We start from the raw sequence: 21,049 nt of genomic DNA, 5'->3' as shown, positions 1-21,049 counted from the left end.
GAGGAATGATTGTAATTCCAACACAAGGACTGCTATTCAGCCCTATCTGTGAGGTCATGGCCAAGTTCTTTATCATCTGAGAGAGAAACTGCTAAAAATGCTCCTATTACTTAAGACACAGCAAGGAATTTTGAAGGTATGTGATCCCTTTGCTGTATTTCCAAGACCTCTTGTCTTTTCTCTCAAAGCAAGGCAGCCTCCTTGCTCCTTTCCCTCCAGTTCAGAGCCTCTACCCAAGGTTTCTTTGTTATTTAGCCCTATTACTGCCCAATCACTTTGCATGAATGAAGGCAGAAGGACACTGGATTCTTCTGTTTGAAAATATTTTTAGCAACGTTAGTTGTAGAGAAGATGCCCTCCAATATAATTTTGTTTTTAATTTTGCCATCTTTGTGAAAGGAAAGCAGATTCCAGGCCAGATCTGCTATTTGGGAGTACGCTGTTGTTGTTTCGTCGCTAAGTCGTGTCTGACTCTCTGCGACTCTGTGGACTGTAGACTGCCAGGATCCTCTGTCCACTCGATTTCCCAGGCAAGAATACTGAAGAGAGTTGCCATTTCCCTCTCCAGGGGATCTTCCCGACCCAGGGATCGAACCCATGTCTCCGTCTCCTGCATTTAAAGGTGGATTCTTTACCACTGAGGGAAGCCGGTTGGGGAGTATAATAATTTCCTAAAACAAAGCTGGTTTTGTATGTACCAGCTCTCATCCTTGGAGAATAAAAGTACAACAATATTCTAGAGCCTAGGACTCCTCTATTCCCTTTAGAACTTTTATCTGCCTTCATAGTAACATCTTCTTAATTACTGTAAATCACCTGGCATTGGAAGCTTAACCAGTTGTATCTGAAGCCACAAACAAACAAACAGTCAAAAAGGCAATTACACTTTAAAACATAAAAGGAGACTCACTAGGCAACAGCTTTAACTCTACACTTATAATTATCCTTCCGATTACAGGGGAGTTCTGCCCTTCTTGAACTTTATTCACCATCCACACTAAAGGGAAGTGTGGGTGAGTTGGACCCAAAAGACCTCCTGGACCTTGCAGAAAAATGACTGGCAATCATGAGGTTGATTAAAGGCTCTGAGGTTTCTGTCTCTTGGAATTCCTCTTATTACTGCTTTTCTTCGAGTTGCAGACTATTGTAATTATCTTTCTGTGAGGTTTTAGGCTACTTGGACATTTTATTTTATTTGCATCACGATAATGTGATTTCAGTCTATCTTAGTCTCAGAGAGTGGTGATGAAATTTTCCTAAAGCCATGTGTGGAAGCAAAATAATGGATGTAGACCCCTTAACATGTCCCATATGTTGCTGAGGCCGGGTATCCGCACTGTTCATTCATCTTTAACATCTATTGGGCCTCTGTGTACCACACCTTGTGCAGCCCTGGGGTGGGACAAGTTCCCTTCCCTCCGCGGGCTCACACCCAACTGCAGTACAACATAGTGAGTGTTAGAGTGGAGACTTGAACAGCGAGTGCTCTTGGAGCCCAGCAACCTACTCTGCTGGGGTAGTTGAGACAACGGAGAGATAGATATAGAAATATTCTCATTCCTTTCATGCGTGAGCCCTTGAATCCCAACCACGTTTTGAGGCAGAAACTAAACTATTTTTATTCTAACTTTATAGACAAAGAACCTGAGGCTCTAAGATGTCAAGTAAGTTACCCCCAGTCACACAGCTTGTAAGCAGTAGAATGGCAGGCGATCTGCTCCCGATGGAGGGGCGAGGAGGGGACAAGAGTCGGGGTGGTGCAAATAGTATATCTGTTTCAGCATGGGTACTCAGCTTAACAATGCCTGGGAATGTAAGAAAAGGAACAGGTGAAAAAAGTTTCTTTGGTTTCAGCTTTTCCTAACCATTTTTTTTAATTTTTTTATTTTTTAATTTTTCCTAACTATTTTTAGGTCCCTTCAAATAAAATTCACAAAGAAGGGCCTTGTGATGGGACTTCCCTGGTGGTCCAGGTCCAGTGGTTAAGACTCCTCACTTTCACTGCAGAGGGTGCAAGTTCCATCCCGGGTTGGGGAATTAAGATCCAGCAAGTCGCACAGTGTGGCCAAACAAAAATAAAACCTACAAAAAGGGCCTAATGGAAAAGATATGCAAATATCTGCTTAGAGGTAAAGTCATTCGGGGTGTTGTGAAAGTTGGCTCATTTAGCTACCTCAAGTGCGCCCATCCTTTTTCAGAATGAATGCGTTTGAAAACAAAGCTTTATCTTTACTTTGCTTCTTTTCAAATTGATATTCCAATGATAACAAATTGATTAACAAAACATGCCAGTGGTTTGAACTGAGAATGCCTGTGAGCAGGGGTTAATTGAAAATGGGAAACGGCTATATATTTTAATTCTTTTAGATACTCCCATGGCAGTACCCTTTAATTGGCTCTACTCAAAAGCAAAATAAAGCCCAGAACCTGGGTACTCAGAACATCCCATCGTTGCTATATGCAGTTTGAACTGTCGGAACTCTGGGCTTTCAAATGTTTACTCTGGTCCAGTTTGAACTGTCGGAACTCTGGGCTTTCAAATGTTTACTCTGGTCCATATGAAAAGGAAGCAAAACCAAGTGAAAACACACCTCACCCATGCTCATAGGGCTGAAAGGGACCTTAATGATCATTATTAACCTTAATAGTTCTCAAGGGGGCATTATGAACATTTTTTTTTTTTTTTTTGGGCTGTTGCAATGATTGGCAAGGGCTACCAAAGTTAGTGAGCAGAAACCAGGTTTGCTAGATATTCTAGCTATATCTGAATAGTTCAATATCTGACAGTTCAAATCTGAACTGTCCCATACAGCGAAAAATTGACCCAACGGAAAAAACAGTTCATCATGATATAAGCTTAGAACTAACACTATATTTTACGTATAAACAAAAATATTTTTACCTAGTTTCGATATACACTGAATTCTAGGAATAAAACTACCAATTGAGGGAAGACTATTGTGTTTTTGTTTCAAACATTACCAAGAGTTTGCCATTTTGGAAAATAAGGTCACCAATGTAACATTGCTTATGGTACTTGAATTGTGAAAACACTTTTTTCAGTTTGCGTTTGTGACTGCGCTAGGCAGGTATCTATCATCATTTAGTGCCCCTGTGTGGGAGCATTCATATATTAAAATATATTGCTTTATTATAATTATTTTGCTTTTATTCTCCAGTTAGGTCGTGTTTTTTGAAATTGTGTGTTGTTAAGTTAGGTTATATTATCTATGGTGTACTATTTCAGTATGGTTAAAGGGGACATTATCACATACTTGTTATAAAAAGGAATTTGGTCTTTCGTGGGGTCATGTAGTCCAGCTCCTTTTATAGAGGAAATCGAAACCTAAAGCAGTTAAGCAACTTGCCCAGGACAGAAGTGTTATTTTATCTCCCTATCTCGTTAGAATTTGTTTCAATTTTAAAAATTGGAAGAGAAAAGCAGAGTGGTAAAGTACGCGATGTGAACGAGCTATTTGAATTCTGGCAGCAACAGATCCTTTGGGGGATGGTTGGAAACCCTGTATATTATTTAATTCTGTCAGGTTGAGGGTCAGAAAAGACAGAAAAACGTTTCTAAGAACCATGTATGTGCCGCCGCTCGCTTAAAGCCAGGGATTCACTAGTCAACACATTTTCTTCTATTTAAGGTTCTGTGGCACTGAGGTTGGGACCGGGGGTCGCCTGCCTAAGAGGGGAGCATAACGGGTTCCTCCAATCCATTCCGGCCATTCCCCATCCACCGCAGTGGCCCGGGGGTCACCCTGAACCCAGGCCGATGATGCGGTAGACTTTCTTGGGCAGGCCCAGATTGCGCCCGACACAAACGCCTCCGACTCCCTAGGAGAACGGCTCTCCATCCCCAGAGTCCTCTGGCTTTGAGGGAGGCAGCATCGCGCCGGTGGTGGCCATCGGCCCTGAGTCGCTGGACGCCCCACAGTAGGAAACCAGCGGCCTAATGGAGCTGTGCTGCCGGCGGAGGGCGGGGGTCCCAAGAGGGTGCGCTACCACCCGCTCGCGTTCAGCGCGATTGTCTCATTGTTTCTTAACTGCGGGGGGCGGGGACGCGCGCGCCTGAGCGCGCTCTCTTGGTGGGGGAGTCGGAGGTGTGTGTGGGAACCGAGGGGCTACGGCATTCCTAGGCGGCGCACCCGCTGCCTAGGCAACTAGTGTCCCACCACCCGCGCGCGCCGCCAGCGCCCCTCCACTTCTCCCTCCCCCCTACGCCCCGTCACCATCACGCCCTCTTTCCTCCTCCTTCCTCTTTCCCCCTCCCCCGCTCCTCTTCCCGTCTCTTCCCTCCCTCTTTCCCCTTTTCTCCCCCCGATTCCGAGCACTCTATTTAAAACCACGGTTTCCTGCTCCACAAAATGGCCTCCGCATTCGGCACCTGCGGTCACGTGACCCGCTGTCCCCTGGGCTTCGGGCCCCTCATTGCCTAACTTGGATTTCGGGGCTTCTGCCCGGGAAAATACATGGGCTCATTAGTTTGGAGAAATCGCACCACCTTTCAAAGTCTAGGGGACTGAGAGAGAAGAAAAGAGCGCTCCCTACAATGAAAGGAACAGTGAAAACTGAGGACCTTGGGAAAAAAAGGGGAAAAAGGTCTAGGTTATATTTTCAGGTCTCCTAGTTGACGGAAAAACGGGAGGGGACGAGGTCTCGCGAGATCTCGAGACCTAGTCTTGAGAAAAGGTAATAGCGGAGGACAGGGGAAGTGGCACTCAAGCGATCTAGGACAGCATTTAGCGCTGAGTGCCAAGGTAGGACGACGAGCCGCAGACACGACCGACTAGGAAATCCCGCGAGGTTAGGACTAAACGAGCGCGCAGTAGCTAGGCAAAAGTCGTAGCGGCGGGGGGAGTGCGGGTGTGAGAGGGAGGGCACACGTCGTACGTGCTGACGTAGCAGTCACTCGAGCGGGTATATTAGATCCGTGGCCGCGCCGTGCATTTCAGAGCCGCAGTTCTCCCGTGAGAGGGCCTTCGCGGTGAACCCAACACATTAGCTCAGCAGCGGAAGACTCCGAGTTCTCGGTACTCTTCAGGGATGAGTCATGTGGCGGTGGAAAATGCGCTCGGGCTGGACCAGCAGGTGAGCCGCAAGGAGCCTACCGGGATTGTTGCTGCAGGAATCCCTCCCCCGATCTAACCTGGCTTGTGGCGCAGTGCTACCTGGTACCCTCAGTTCCCATTTTCTGGGTCCCTCAGGCTAGCGAGTGTCAGTGCCCCGGGGCTGTGGGGGAACGGGAAGGTGACGGGAATGCTGATTGTGGCTGTGGCAGGGGCCCCAGCTTGGCCGGCGGTATTGTCCCCGGGCAGAGCACAATGGCGGCTTTTGTGTGTGCGTGCGCAGGCGGGCGGAGGGGGAGGGGGCGCGCGCTCTCGCGGAGGCGCGCACGCGCGAACCTCGACTTGACTAGTGACCCATGGGTGTTGCGGGGGGGAGGGGCGCGGCGCGGAGGTTCGCGAAAGGGGACCTTTATGGCCCCGAGAGTTCGGGCGTCCGCGGCTCGGATTCTTGTCGGAGACCCAGGCGGCGTTGGCGTGTTTGTGTGTGCACGCGCGTGTGAGCGGGAGGTGGAACGCGGCCCTGGAATGTGGGAGGGGGCGGTGCGGGGGGTGGCCTTCGCTCGGGGTAATGGCGGCGGCCTCCTTTGTGTGGTGTCGGGTGGCTGGGCGGCGCTGCGCCCCCCGAGCGGGAGAAGACGGGCCGCCGAGGGCCCGGAAACGGGGATGGATGGGCATCTTGTTCTTCCTGGGCTTCCTTCCTCGGGCTTTTTTTTTTTTTTTCGCTCCAGCCTGGTTTCCGCAGCCTCGGCTCCGTGGCCCGCGAGGCCGCGTTTCCGGAGTGGAAAGTTTTGTGACGCAGAAGGTTCGAGGAGGGGGGGGGGATGGAGAGGAGGGAGGAATGGGCCGCTGCGTGCGCGGTGGCGCCGGGCTCTGGAGATCGAGGTGGAACGCGGCGAGGAGGTTAGCGGCCCGGCACGGCCGGCTCCGCCTCACGTGCTCGCAACAGTCACAGTGTGGAGATTTAGCTCCGAGCCACGCGTCGTTTGGGGAGGTACCACGGAGTGTACCCGTGTCCTCAGGTTGGGGACGTTTGATGCGGGGCTCGGCCTGGGAAAAAACGCCTGGAATGTGGCTTGGGAAGAAATAAGCAATTTTGTTGGTGACTTGCTGCTTGTGGACTGAAAATTTTGAAATCGGTCAGAGGTCCCGGATTTGTCGTCTTAATTGGAACCCCTCTTGTAAGGGTTTAGAGGTAGAGGACGGGAGGGCGCGTGATCGCAGAGGAGGGGTTCTGGGCTGAGATGGCAGAAGTCTGCATCCCTCAGCAACAGTGGCACCACGCTTCAGAAAAGCTCTTCAATCGATGTTTTGTTCCTTTTAAGTGAACTTTTGCGTAACGCGAGCTCCAGAATTCTGAAACGAACTTGAGTGACACAAATGAATTGTTAATGGATTTTCAGTTGTGTGTAGTATTTTTTAGGGACTCAGCGATCTGTTGGGGGGGAGCATTTTTTCCTTTAATGAATCAGAATAAATCTTCCAAATGCTGACATGTTCCGTGTTAAATGGAGCAAAGACAAAAAAAAAAATCTGGTTATCAAGAACATGGCCAGTCCCCGGTTTTAAAATGTAACATATAGGTGGTGCTGGCACTTATCTAAGATTATAAGCAGGAATAAAATTTGACATCGAAATAATTGGAAAAAAAGTACACAGTCGTTAGAATTAAGCAGCAAGCAAATTCACAACTGAGAAAATTGCATTAATATCACCCTAGCAATTTACAGTAGCATTTAAAGTGCTCTACGTAGTTAATTTTGCCAAGTGTAAAATTAATAACAAAACGTACTGCAATAAGTACAAAAAGAAAGTTTTTGTGCCTTAAAGTGTTAGTCTGTTGAGACAATCGTGCAGAAAAAACACGGCAGCGTTTTGCTGATAGAAGTTAGGAAACGAGCTGCCTCAAAGTGTTAACCGTATTCATTTTTTTCTTTAAGATTTAGCATCTTACAGTTTTCAATGATTACATTGATGCTTGCAACTTGACAGTATATAATCTTAAGCTTTTATCAGAGGACTTAAACGTTGTGGTTTATTGGAAACACGTGGCAATAGTGCCCTGTGGCTGGTTACATTTTTTAAAAGAATGAAATACTGCTTTTGGCTCATCGTTTCCTCCTCGTTGCTTGTAAATAGTTTGTTTAGTCATTACAGAATTCGATGCAGCGCTGTTTTAGAATGTTGAGGCTTTAAGTTACCAGTGTAAAGGGATGGGTAGAAAAATGGAGATAAAAGGCAGTAAAATGTGCCATGTATGTACAAAATGTTCTCAGCTTAACTGTGAAAATGGAAGAATAAATAGGTACCTACTTAGTAAGGTTGTGTAGTGGTTATATTGTAAGTTTTTGTTCTGAAGAGTGCTACTCTAATTGCAGTATTTAGAAATGAAAGTTAAGAAATGGTCGATACAAGTTTTGTTCTGAATATTTTTCAGGTGTGCTGTGTAGGTTTAGAATTAATTCCAAGTAGAAAGTTGGTGGTATTGAAAACATTTGTCTCCAAATGTTTGGAGCTAAAATGAATCCACTGACTACTTGACATTTTAAAATAATTTAAATTTTTTGAACTTTTACAATGGAATAAGTTACAGGGAAAGTTTATTTTGATTGAATTATGAATTTGGACCCAGTTTCTCCTGGATAGCGCCACCATCTTTGTTAGGTACCTTCTGCAGTGTATACTGTAGTACTGTAGTATTTTGCGTTTGCTCACATTCTTAGTCACATTCTCCTTAAGAGTTCCATCCACTAAGTTTTCCTTTACTGTAATGTTTCTGCGCATGGGCTGCTAACCAAAATTTAACTCTCTTCTAGTTTGCTGGCCTAGACCTGAACTCTTCAGATAATCAGAGTGGAGGAAGTACAGCCAGCAGTAAGTAACATATTTTATGCATTGACTGAATATTAGAGCTTTAAAAAAAATTGTTGGAATATAGTTGATTTACAATGTTGTGTTACTGAGTATTAGAACTATAATAACTTAATATTTTATTGGATTTATTTAAAATTTAGGAATTTCCCTTCCAGTTTTTACTGTGTAAAGAATGGGTGGCGTTGTGGTCTTTTGATAATGAGGAGTAGTTTTCTTGAGTGAAAACCATCGTTAAGGACCTTATACAACACACAAATTATAGAGTTTGATTATGTCCGTTATGAATCCTGAACACAGCTTAAAGGTGGTGGGAATGTATATTTCACTATTAAGAGTGAATCTACTGGAATTAAACTGAATAAAGACATCAGGTACAGCCACTCCTTTCCCATGAAGAACATGAGACTTACTAATAGAACAAGGCTATAATGAATCTCGAAGTGGTGGTTAGGATTTTAAATGCTGAATTGTATTGTTTTTTGAAAAGTTTTTTTTTTTTTTCTCTCTTGAAAGGGGTTTTTTTTGAGACATGGTAAAGATTAGTATTAAGGTGTAAGGGCTCTTGGTGGTTTATTATTGGCAGTAGACCTGCTTCAGCTCAGATCTCTTCCTATTGAATTAACCGAAAGGAAAAATGTAATATGTATATTGACTGTTAAGGTCTGAAAGCACTGTTTCTTCAAGCTCTGTTTATTGCATAGTTAAGACATGTTTATTTTTAGGAAGGAAGGGCCTCATTGGGCACAGTTACTTGGTATTTGTTTTAAATTTCACTTTGTCAGGCTAAGAATCTTTTAGTAATTGACTATTCTAATGTAGATCTTTAATATTTAATTCAACCCAGAAATGAAGAGGTTAAATTGCAGATTAACTAGTAATAAAGCAAGTTGATGTTACTTAGTTGGATATATATTACTTGTTTTGTTCTCACCCATAGTCTAGGCTGTGTTTTTATTTGCATACAGAATAACAGTTGACTTCCTTAAACAGTGCAAGTCTCAAAACCCACAATTCCTTGAAATCATTTCATTCTTTGCAGCTTTTCCCATGTTACATCTGTACTCTATGTTTTGGATTTGAGCAGAGCAGGAACAAAAAAGCTTCTTAGTGACTAGATACACGATTTGTACTTTTTAGGTTGTTAAGAGTAATGCTTATGCTCCATAAGAGACTTGTTAATGTTTTTGTTATGTGTTTGCTAGATTATTGTAGTACCAGTGTTGCAACTCTTGTTATTTATGACAATTCTCTGAAATCATAGACTTTTTAAAAATAGTGTGTTAAATTGGCCATTAGTGGCAAATTAAATTTGTTCGTAGATTTCAACTATTAGGTTCCAATTCATTTCAAACCTGTTCTCCTTCCCCTTCTAAAATTCATCTTATTAAAGCAGTAACTCATTTAAAATAGAAGTAGACCAGACTAGAAGGCTAGAGACTTAAATTTTTTTCTTTTCAGGACTTTTTTAGCATCACAAATTTCAGTAAAAAGCTTTCAAGTTTTTTGGAATATGAAAATTAACTTTGTCATTTCTTTTAGAAGGGCGCTATATTCCTCCTCACTTAAGGAACAGAGAAGCTACTAAAGGTAAGTTTTTTGAGCAACTTGGTATACTTAATTATTGCTGCATTTAAAAATTGGAGCTTAGGGAAAGTGAGACACCTCGAAGTCTGAACACTGTGCTCTTCTCTGCTACTGTCAGGATAATTTCAGATACTAGGGCTTACTCGCTTGTTTGGAAAAACTCATCTAATGTCAGATAGAGGAAATCTCTGCATTTCCTGTGTCACACTCTTCTGAGGCCAAGGGCATGGTTTTGACAATTTCACTAGTCTTGTGCTTAACCTCTGTGTATGTAATCATTAGCAGCATGATTTCAATTTTTGAAAAAGGTGAGTGGGGATCCTACTGTGTGAACAAAACTGCTGCACAGTGATAACAATCCAGTTATTTCTGTCTTGCAGAGGTGCCAAAATGAAATGGGATTATTGGGGAATAGTTAACAAGCATCAGGCATGCTCCTGATAGATGGGAGTGGTTCTCTGGCTTCAACTGCTTCATTTAAATAGGTGATCTGAGATTCAGAGGCAAAGGGAAGGTCAGGAAAACTAAAAGTCATGAAGAGGGAAGATACTGGATAAAGAAAGCAGGATTGGAAGGGTGGAGAGTCCACAGGAGCACATGATCTGCTGTCATTTCTCAATATCCATGGGTAGGCTGTATTAGCTTCACTATCCAAGGCAATACATGGAATATAAAATCTAGGGAATGGAACTAAAATCCTACATGCCATGGGGCCAAAAACATTAAAAGAACTCCTATATTTCTTTGCTGTCACGTCATTGTTCTTAGTTACTGTAGAGTAGGATTCTTATTCCTTAGAATGTACTAGTTGAAATTGACCCCCCATGTGTATTTAGTGCTTTTCCTCCTTTATTGCAGTGATAGGAATCAAAGCAGGGAGAGAGGCAGTATCCTATAGGAGTTGGAGCTGAAATCGGTCTTAGATCTAACTCAGCTCTTCATTGGTAGCCGAGGCTGTTAATCACTGGGCTAGTAGAGGCGTAAGGGAGAAGGAAAGTAACCTAATTAACTTGTAAACTATCTCAGACTATTTAATAAAATGTCACTGAAGCTAGTTAAACCCTCTGCTTGTCTTTAAACCGTATACCTGTTGGGCTAATTTACACCTTTGTCATCCCCTCTTACTGAATGTTTATAGCTATACCCTAGGAACCTGTCTACACTGAGTGTAGGTATCAAGATTTTCCTTTTTTCTAGGTATTCCTAATTCTCATCTGGTACTATGTATTCCATGTGAACAGAGCACTGTTATTAAACTTTTTACTATTGAAACCAAGAAATACTATATTAAACCAAGTGAATTTCTTAATGTTTTAAATGAATATCACTTCTAAGAAACACAGAGATAATGATTGCTCTTTCCTAGTAAACTCATTCACGTCTGTAAAATGAAATTGTGATGGTCATGTAACACGACCATAGTCATTGTGTTAAAGGCAAACCTACTGACTTTTTAGAAGTTGTATTCATTCAGAACATTTTCAGACTTGATGGTTTTGTTCAGCGTATAGTATGTTCTAGTACCATGGTAGGAATATTTCCATTGTCCCTCTGGTCCAGAGATGTGATAGTCATCGGAGGGCTTCAAATTCAGAAACATAGAAATCATGTTTTAAAGTAGTGTTATTTTCTAATTACTACAATAAAATGAGTTTGCTTTTTTTTTTTTAATTGAAGGATTCTATGATAAAGACAGTTCAGGGTGGAGTTCTAGTAAAGATAAGGATGCATACAGCAGTTTTGGTTCCCGTAGTGATTCAAGAGGGAAATCTAGTTTCTTCAGTGATCGTGGAAGTGGATCAAGGGGAAGGTAAGTGATTTATTATCTTCTTGCCTTTCTTGCATGTGTACAATAAAGCAATTTAGAAATTGGTCTGTACCCTGACCCTTAAGCATGATTATCTTTCCCCCTTAGTGGACCACCTGTTGGGATAAGTATGTCTTTTTATTCATAGTTTTTTAAACTGTGAGACGTCTTTACTAAATTGAACTTACTACACCGAAATTAAATGAGAATAAGAATATGCCCTTTGGCATTATCAGTTATTTTTATATTTCTCTAATTTTATGTATTCTACTTAAAAGAGTAGGTTTAGTGAATGGCCTAATTTGGTTGACATTTTTGTGGATATTCTATGACAATTTTTAAACACCTTATATTTTTGATTACATAAGTGTGATGAACTGACCTCATGCGCCTAATAGCTGTGGTTAGTCCTGTGTGTCCTGCTTTTTCGAAAACAGGCCTAAAACTAAAAACATCTTAATTCAGGTAAGGATTATTTTCTACTTTTTATCCAAAGTCTGTCACACAGCTGAGTTGTCCTTTAAGTAGCATCCTAATGTAACCAGGACAATTGATATTTGGTGTGATACTTTCCTTTTTTTCTCCTACACTAAAAATATTTGGATGAAAACATTTAAAGGTGTAAGTTAATGTGCTGGTTTCACATATAAGACTGATTGCCCCAAGGGTTTTTATTTATATATTTATTGAAGTGTAGTTGCTTTACAATATTATGTTTCAGGTACAAAGACTTGATTCTTGATTTCAACATGTATGAGGACTGTATCGGCTATATGATAATAAAGAAGGATACTGAATTTAGAAAATAAAGTTATATAAATTGTGTAGTCTGGTTAGAGGGCCTTATTTGTCAAGTAAGAGTAAGCCCGAATTGTACTGGTGACATCCTTGAAATTAGCCATAATGAACCTCTTTCCAGGTACAGTTCTAGTGGTAGGAATCTGATAATGGTTAAATAAGATTTTGATTAATTGCTTGTGCTGTTCAGGTTTGATGATCGTGGACGAGGTGACTATGATGGCATTGGTGGCCGTGGTGACAGAGGTGGTTTTGGCAAATATGAACGTGGAAATAGTCGCTGGTGTGACAAATCAGATGAAGATGATTGGTCAAAACCACTCCCACCAAGTGAACGCTTGGAACAGTAAGTTTCTGAAATGTATGTTAATTGTGATGAAGCCTTATTAGCTCCGTGTAACAAACTTAACAATCTTCTGATTTCAGAGAACTCTTTTCTGGAGGCAACACTGGGATTAACTTTGAAAAATATGATGACATTCCAGTTGAGGCAACAGGCAACAACTGTCCTCCACACATTGAAAGTGTAGGTATTTTTGCTTGACCTTTAAGACAGGGAAATGTAGATCTTTTCACAGCACATCACTATGAGATGGGCTTCCTAAAGACATATGTAGACTGCCTGCTTTATCTTGACAGTTTTTTAAAGTTAATTTAAAAACCTTGCCTCATTGGTTTGTGGAAAGGGGGAGAGTGAATTCAGTGTTACCATTACTAATAATTTGAAATAGAAAATGGGTCGGGTGTTGACCTAAATGGGAAGGAAATCCAAAAGAGGGATGTGTATACATATAGTTGATTTGACTTTGCCGTACAGTAGAAACTAACGCATCATTGTAAAGTAATTGTCTGCCTATTAAAAACTAACTTAAAAAGTAAATAGTCAAGAAGCTGAGAGTTGAAATAAATGAGGCAAATGATTGGGGGTAAAAAGAAATAGAAAGTGGGTCAAATGTAGGAAGAACCCAAAACTTTTCCAGTGTAGGTTAAGCTTAGGGAATGGTTTGGTTTGGTTTTTCCTCAAAATGTGTAATATGACTTTTACTAAAGCAACTTGAAAGTTCAAATTGGTTGATAGTTGTTCCCCCCTCATTGTATTTGTATAAAACAAAATGCTCCAGATAGCATTTCTGCTTGTTTAAATTAACCCTGATGAATTTCTTGACAGTTCAGTGATGTTGAGATGGGAGAAATTATTATGGGAAACATTGAGCTTACTCGTTACACTCGCCCAACTCCAGTGCAAAAGCATGCTATTCCTATTATCAAAGAGAAGAGAGACTTGATGGCCTGTGCCCAAACAGGTAAGCAGACTTGATGAAAGTAAAAAGTTGTCAAGAATACCTTGACTTGGCTTACTCTCATAAAACCAATACCAGGAAAATATGCATGGAGCATTTTAAGTTTCATGAGGAAGCTTGAGTCCTGTATGTAGCCTGACTGGTAAACCTTGGTAAGGAGTAGCTGGATGGTATCTCTTGTCTTAGCCTTTTGGGTATATTACTTCTAGTGCTTTCACTAGGGTATCTTAGGAATGGCCTATAGAAAGTCATGAGTCTGATAGTACTGCAACAAGTGGATAGGTTTTTGTGATTGCAGTGGTGGGGAAGTGAGCACTAGAACATTATTGTATCTGGGATAAGAGAAAATTAGAGAAAGATAGAGAATAGCCTGTGATCATGGGAATGTGGCCAAAAGAAGGTTCATTCATGGGTAAAGTAGTACTTCCCTATCAGTATATACAGTACCTACAAGGAAGTGTTAGAAATTGACAGCAGTTTTGAGACAGAATTCCTGCTATCTTTACACAAGTGCTTCCTAGTGGCTCAGATGGTAAAGAATCTGCCTGCAATGCAGGAGACCTAGGGCTCGATCCCTGGATTGGGAAGATCCCCTGGATGTGGGCGTGACGACTCCAGTATTCTTGCCTGGAGAATCCCCATGGACAGAGGTGCCTGGTGGGCTACAGTCCATGGGTTTGCAAAGAATCGGACATGACTGCGTGACTAAGCACATACATACATTACACAGGTGAAGCAAAGAAGTGAAAACTACTACAATGTTAGTGACCAAAATGTGGTACCTTTTTTTTTTTTTTTTTTTTCTAAATGAACAAAAATATTTTTTTGGATGATGGACTGTGTTTTCTCTGCAGCTACTCTGCTGTTGTATGAAAGCAGCCATAGATGATATGTAAATTACTGGTCACAGCTATAGTCCAGTAAAGCTTTCTTTATAAAGATTAAATTGACTTAGTTTGCTAACTCCTATTATAGGTAGATCAAAGTCATCACTTGATGATATTTTTAAATTAGCCTGTTTTTAGAAATTTAATTTGGGAATTAAAATGAGATTACTAATTAATTGCTAAGGAATTGGGCAGTTAAAACACCATCATCTACCAATATATGTTCAAAAGTAATAAGCCAGTTTTTCTGTGGTTAAATGAATATGCTTTCTTTAAAATAGGGTCTGGAAAAACTGCAGCATTTCTGTTGCCCATCTTGAGTCAGATTTATTCTGATGGTCCTGGCGAGGCTCTGAGGGCCATGAAGGTAAATATTTCTTTTTTTTTTTTTTTGGTAAATATTTCTATATATAATGGGAAAGTTTTCTAAATGACAATAAGACTTGCATTCTAATCTGTATAATTAGTAACAGCATTTACATGTAATCTGTAAATTGCAGAAGGGGATTATGTTGTAATGAACCTTTAAGAGAGGATGTTAAGTTTAATAAATTATTTCTTAGGAAAATGGAAGATACGGGCGCCGCAAACAATACCCAATCTCTTTGGTGTTGGCACCAACTAGAGAGTTGGCTGTACAGATCTATGAGGAAGCCAGGAAAGTAAGTATGCCTTTCAGGTTATTGGCCTTCTCATTGATTCTGATGAAGTGTTTTATGACCATGTAAAAATCTTGGGTCTTAAAATTAATAAATTTTTCTTTGCTTATAGTTTTCATACCGATCTAGAGTTCGTCCTTGCGTGGTTTATGGTGGTGCTGATATTGGTCAGCAAATTCGAGACTTAGAACGTGGATGCCATTTATTAGTCGCGACTCCAGGACGTCTAGTGGATATGATGGAAAGAGGAAAAATTGGATTAGACTTCTGCAAGTATGTTAATTTTTAAATGTGTGAAATGCACTTTTTAGTCTTCCAACTTTTATAAAAAGTTAGCGCATTAAAAAAAAAAGCTCATTGTCATTTTAATTTGAAGTGATTTTTTTTTTTTTTTAAGTAGAGGCTACCTTGAGACCAGAGTCAAGTATAAGAGCTAATTTGGCTGTGTGATTTAGTGGTAGAGATCCTGTGCTGTGTCTTATGTACGTGGGTCAGATTGTATGGTGTGAAGAACTAAACTACCTGAATGAACAATTAACTGTGCTTATAGAAACAGAAACAACCTTTTCTCCTCAAATTCTAAGCTGGACTTTTTTTCATGGCAGGTACTTGGTGTTAGATGAAGCGGATCGGATGTTGGATATGGGGTTTGAACCTCAGATACGTAGAATTGTTGAACAAGATACTATGCCACCAAAGGGAGTTCGCCACACTATGATGTTTAGTGCTACTTTCCCTAAGGAAATACAGGTATTGTTTGGTGCTGCAGATCTTACTTACTTAGGAATTTGTTTATCTCAATAGATGATAAAACAATATTATTTTTTTCTTTCAGATGCTTGCTCGTGACTTTTTGGATGAGTATATCTTTTTGGCCGTAGGAAGAGTTGGCTCTACCTCTGAGAACATAACACAGAAAGTAGTTTGGGTTGAAGAGTCAGACAAACGGTCATTTCTGCTTGATCTTCTAAATGCAACAGGTATAATATTAGCATCAGTCTGGTGGCTTAGGTAATCTATTTGGGTCACCTTTAGTGCTTTTCCTTCTCATCCAATACATTCTGTTGAAACAGTCTACTTGCCTCTATTTGCAAGTTTACTAAGTGCAAAGAGAACCAAACCACTATTAGTGACAGAAACCTTGTGATATTTTAACTTTAGGCAAAGATTCACTGACCTTAGTGTTTGTGGAGACCAAAAAGGGTGCAGATTCTCTGGAGGATTTCTTATACCATGAAGGATATGCTTGTACCAGTATCCATGGAGACCGATCTCAGAGAGATAGAGAAGAGGCCCTTCACCAGTTCCGCTCAGGAAAAAGCCCAATTCTCGTGGCTACAGCAGTATGTAAAATTTAATCCTATTTTCTAGATCGGCATGTTCAACTATTTACTTTCTTTTAAATGGACCATATGTAACAAAAATTATATTCTAGGTAGCAGCAAGAGGACTGGACATATCAAATGTGAAACATGTTATCAATTTTGACTTGCCAAGTGATATTGAAGAATATGTACATCGCATTGGTCGTACAGGACGCGTGGGAAACCTTGGTAAGTGTGTGGTTACTTAGGATGATCTGGGGATTTCTGATTTTCAGTGTGATTCTTACAGTAAAACACTTTTCAGGGTCTTAGATGAACTCTGATTTTCATGGAATGCTATTAAAATATCAGAAGTGGCGGGGGGAGGGGGAGTCAAGGTTTGTTCAAAGAACAAATAGCAAATTATCTTTTTTAAAAATTATTATCCTACTTCTAATATGAAAGTAAGAATATTGTGCTGCTCTGTGGAAGACCTTAATTTATGTACTTTTTGGAACTGTTTTAGGCCTTGCCACCTCATTCTTTAATGAGAGGAACATAAATATTACCAAGGATTTGTTGGATCTTCTTGTTGAAGCTAAACAGGAAGTGCCATCTTGGTTAGAAAACATGGCTTATGAACACCACTACAAGGGTAGCAGTCGTGGACGATCCAAAAGGTGAGTTAGAAATGGTGTATAATGATGGAGATGGTTTTGATTTTTAAGGTTATTTAAGTGACCATCAGTGTTAGCTTTTCACAGCTAAGGCCTTATAAAATTTCTATTAGAGAAAAGAAGGGCTGGGTGGAATTGCTTGAATTGGAAAATCAGAAATTGGTCATTGGGAATTTTTAACAAGAATTGGGTTATCTTTATGTAAACTAACATTTTGTCCTTATAGTAGTAGATTCAGTGGAGGATTTGGTGCCAGAGACTATCGACAGAGTAGTGGTGGCAGCAGTTCCAGCTTCAGCAGCAGCCGCGCCAGCAGCAGCCGCAGTGGTGGAGGCGGCCATGGAAGCAGCAGAGGGTTTGGTGGAGGTAATGTTAAATTTTAACCTCATACCTTTGGGAAAGGTTTTTCCTTTTTTCATCTTTTTCAAAGCGTAATTTAAAATAATGGGCCCTGTAGATTGCTTTTTGTAATTTTACATCAAAATATTTAAAGAAGGGAAAGATTGTATTATACAGTGGATGACTTAATAATTTCTTTTTTTTTTTTTTTAATCTCTCATTAGGTGGCTATGGAAGCTTTTACAACAGTGATGGATATGGAGGAAATTATAACTCCCAGGGGGTTGACTGGTGGGGTAACTGAACCTGCTTTGCAGTAGGTCACCCTGCCAAACAAGCTAATATGGAAACCACATGTAACTTAGCCAGACTATACCTTGTGTAGCTTCAAGAACTCGCAGTACATTACCAGCTGTGATTCTCCACTGAAATTTTTTTTTTAAGGGAGCTCAAGGTCACATGAAGAGTCGAAAGGAACAATCAGCAGCCCTGTTCAGAAGGTGGTTTGAAGATTTCATTGCTGTAGTTTGGATTAACTCCCCTCCCAACCCCCATCCCAAACTGCATTTATAATTTGTGACTGAGGATCATTTGTTTGTTAATGTACTGTGCCTTTAACTTTAGACAACTTTTTATTTTGATGTCCTGTTGGCTCAGTAATGCTCAAGATATCAATTGTTTTTGACAAAATAAATTTACTGAACTTGGGCTAAAATCAAACCTTGGCACACAGGTGTGATACAACTTAACAGGAATCATCGATTCATCCATAAATATTATAAGGAAAAAACTTATGCAGTAGCCTGCATTAGGGCTTTTTGATACTTGCAGATTGGGGGAAAACAAACAACAAATGTCTTTGAAGCATATTAATGGAATTAGTTTCTAATGTGGCGAACTGTATTAAGTTAAAGTTCTGATTTGCTCACTCTATCCTGGATAGGTATTTAGAACCTGATAGTCTTTAAACAAGCCATTCCAGTCATGATGAGGTGATGTATGAATACATGCATACATTCAAAGCACTGTTTTCAAAGTTAATGCAAGTAAATACAGCAATTCCTCTTTCAGTGTTTAGGCAGATCATTAATTATGAGCTAGCCAAATGTGGGCATACTATTACAGGGAAAGTTTAAAGGTCTGATAACTTGAGATAGGGTTTTAGGAGAATTCATCTACTTAGACTTTTTAAATGCCTGCCATAAGTGAAATTGAAATGGTAGAATGGCTGACCACAGCAATGACGAGCCCTCATTAGGGCCCTGGATGATTTTTGGTCTAATAACGCATGCTAGTGTTGATGTTTTTTGGTCAAGAGGGTATGAACAGGAAGAATTAAATGCAGCAGGCTTTCTTTTAAATGCCGATTCATATTACTCTGTTCAAGCTGCGTTGAGATGTTAAACTGGCTTACTATAGACTTTGTAAAAATGGCTCCAGAAGAGTAACAAACTGAAATCTTTGAGATCACACAGGTTGGAAATATGTACATAACTGCACAAGGTGTCAATTCTGCTATACAGTGCAGTTTTAGTCAGTTTTAGTTGCATAGGTTTCCATTGTATTTATAGTCTGTTTATGCTAAATCTGGCCAAAGATGAGCATTGTCCACCACTAAAATGCCTCTGCCACTTTTGAATTCTGTGCTAATTTTGTGGCCAGAATGCGGTGATCAAAATGCTCAATCTTTTTACAGTGGCATAGGAAGATGGCAAAAATTTCCTAAAGTGCAATAGATTTTCAAGTGTATTGTGCCTTGTTCTAAAACTTTTATTAAGTAGGTGCACTTGACAGTATTGAGGTCATTTGTTATGGTGCTATTTCAATTAGTCTAGGTTTAGGCCCTTGTACATTTTGCCCATAACTTTTTACAAAGTACTTCTTTTATTGCACATTCAGAGAATTTTATATATATGTCTTGTGTGCGTGTCCTTAAACTTCCAATCTTATTTTGTCTCTTGGAGATTGTTGAACGCAGCTTGTCTAGGAAGGGGATGGGACTAGATTCTAAAATTTATTTGGGACCATGGGAATGATAGTTGGGAAGAAAACTATTTGCACACGACAGATTTCTAGATACTTTTTGCTGCTAGTTTTATGTAATATTTATTGAACATTTTGACAAATATTTATTTTTGTAAGCCTAAAAGTGATTCTTTGAAAGTTTAAAGAAACTTGACCAAAAGACAGTACAAAAACACTGGCACTTGAATGTTGAATGTCACCGTATGCGTGAAATTATATATTTCGGGGTAGTGTGAGCTTTTAATGTTAAGTCATATTAAACTCTTAAGTCAAATTAAGCAGACCCGGCATTGGCAGTGTAGCCATAACTTTCTGATGTTAGTAAAAACAAAATTGGCGACTTTAAATTAAATCATGCCAAGGTTTTGATACACTCGTCTTAAGATATTAATGAAACACTTCAAAACACTGATACGAAGTGTCCATATTCAAATATTGTGTGTTTTGTTTCGTTGTGTGTATTTTTTTTCCAGTGAATGTCTGGCTCATTGCAATCCTGAAACATGTGGTTATCTTTGTTGTATTGGCATAATCAGTGACTTGTACATTCAGCGATAGCATTTGAGCAAGTTTTATCAGCAAGCAATATTTTCAGTTAATAAATAAGGTTTCAAAAATCATGTAAGAGTGAATTTAAACTTGCTGAATGTAAAGATTGAACCTCAAGTCACTGTAGCTTTAGTAATTGCTTATTGTATTAGTTTAGATGCTAGCACTGCATGTGCTGTGCATATTCTGATTTTATTAAAATAAAAGTTGAACTGCACAGTCTCTTTTGTTGTTGTCAATTGTGGTTTATTATTAGGTGAAAATAAAGTTGTCTTGCCTGAAGAGTTGTAAGATGTAATTTTTTGGGGTTGCCATCCAGTGCTGATTTTGAAATACCTCTTGGATATAGAATTACTCTGCTATTTTAATAAAAGATGAAGATGGTGTTAGTTTGGAATACAGTGAAAAAAAGGATTTTTGTAATGAAAATCCAAAAGATCCTTGTTGATGTATAATTTATGATTATAGTTTGAAGTTTATGGATGTAGGAGTGGAAACTGTTCTTGGAAGCACTTGATACATAGGATGATTGAACAGTGCAGTAATGAATTGGGTAAATGCATTAGTAATCTAATATGTGCAATAAGTACTTAAGGATCAAGAATGTTATTTGGGGTTGGGTGATCAGTCGCTCAGTTGTGTCCGACTGTGACCCTATGGACTGCAGCACGCCAGGCCTCCCTGTCCATCACCAACTCCGGGAGTTTACTCAAACTTGTCCATTGAGTCAGTGATGTTATCTAACCATCATCCTTCTCCTGCCTTCAATCTTTCCCAACATCAGGGTCTTTGCCAGTAAGTCAGTTCTTGGCATCAGGTGGCCAAAATATTGGTAGTTTCAGCTTCAGCATCAGTCCTTCAAATGAATATTCAGGACTGATTTCCTTTAGGATGGACTGGTTTGATCTCCTTGAAGTCTAAGGGACTCTCAAACGTCTTCTCCAACAGCACAGTTCAAAAACATCAATTCTTTTGGTGCTCTGCCCTCCTTATGGTCCAAGTTTCATCCATACATGACTACTGGAAAAACCATAGCTTTGACTAGACAGACCTTTGTTGGCAAAGTAATGCCTCTGCTTCTTAATATGCTGTCTAGGTTGGTCATAGCTTTTCTTCCAAGGAGCAAGCGTCTTAATTTCATGGCTGCAGTCACCATCTGCAGTGATTTTGGAGCCC

At 40.2% G+C, this 21,049-nt stretch overlaps 1 protein-coding gene across 4 annotated transcripts; it reads left to right on the top strand.

The window, feature by feature from the left end:
- The first annotated feature begins 4,605 nt into the window (after nucleotides 1-4,605).
- Nucleotides 4,606-20,095, top strand: LOC122689330 (ATP-dependent RNA helicase DDX3X). 4 transcript variants are annotated; one of them, XM_043895674.1, is made up of 17 exons: nucleotides 4,606-5,094; nucleotides 7,886-7,943; nucleotides 9,483-9,530; nucleotides 11,205-11,337; nucleotides 12,323-12,478; nucleotides 12,559-12,658; nucleotides 13,301-13,436; nucleotides 14,602-14,687; nucleotides 14,884-14,982; nucleotides 15,092-15,252; nucleotides 15,585-15,729; nucleotides 15,815-15,959; nucleotides 16,141-16,322; nucleotides 16,415-16,532; nucleotides 16,810-16,963; nucleotides 17,187-17,326; nucleotides 17,524-20,095. In XM_043895674.1, the coding sequence occupies exons 1-17, from the start codon at nucleotides 5,050-5,052 to the stop codon at nucleotides 17,601-17,603; spliced, it is 1,986 nt and encodes a 661-aa protein (XP_043751609.1). In that variant the 5' UTR covers nucleotides 4,606-5,049; the 3' UTR covers nucleotides 17,604-20,095. The 4 variants fall into 4 exon arrangements, with proteins under 4 accessions (XP_043751609.1, XP_043751611.1, XP_043751612.1 ...); XM_043895676.1 differs by having other exon boundaries at nucleotides 4,937-5,094; nucleotides 9,486-9,530; XM_043895677.1 differs by having other exon boundaries at nucleotides 4,937-5,094; nucleotides 17,193-17,326.
- Nucleotides 20,096-21,049: the final 954 nt, after the last annotated feature.

This window comes from Cervus elaphus, chromosome X, assembly GCF_910594005.1.
Source record: "Cervus elaphus chromosome X, mCerEla1.1, whole genome shotgun sequence".
NCBI lineage: Eukaryota > Metazoa > Chordata > Mammalia > Artiodactyla > Cervidae > Cervus > Cervus elaphus.
Note: the sequence above shows the minus strand (reverse complement) of the source record. Positions and strands in the feature narration are given on the sequence as shown.

Excerpts from the sequence above, each read along its gene's own strand:
- LOC122689330 (XM_043895674.1), top strand. The coding sequence starts at position 5,050 with ATGAGTCATGTGGCGGTGGAAAATGCGCTCGGGCTGGACCAGCAG. Across the intron at positions 12,659-13,300 it reads GTCCTCCACACATTGAAAGT|TTCAGTGATGTTGAGATGGG; the intron begins GTAGGTATTTTT and ends ATTTCTTGACAG. Across the intron at positions 17,327-17,523 it reads CAGCAGAGGGTTTGGTGGAG|GTGGCTATGGAAGCTTTTAC; the intron begins GTAATGTTAAAT and ends ATCTCTCATTAG.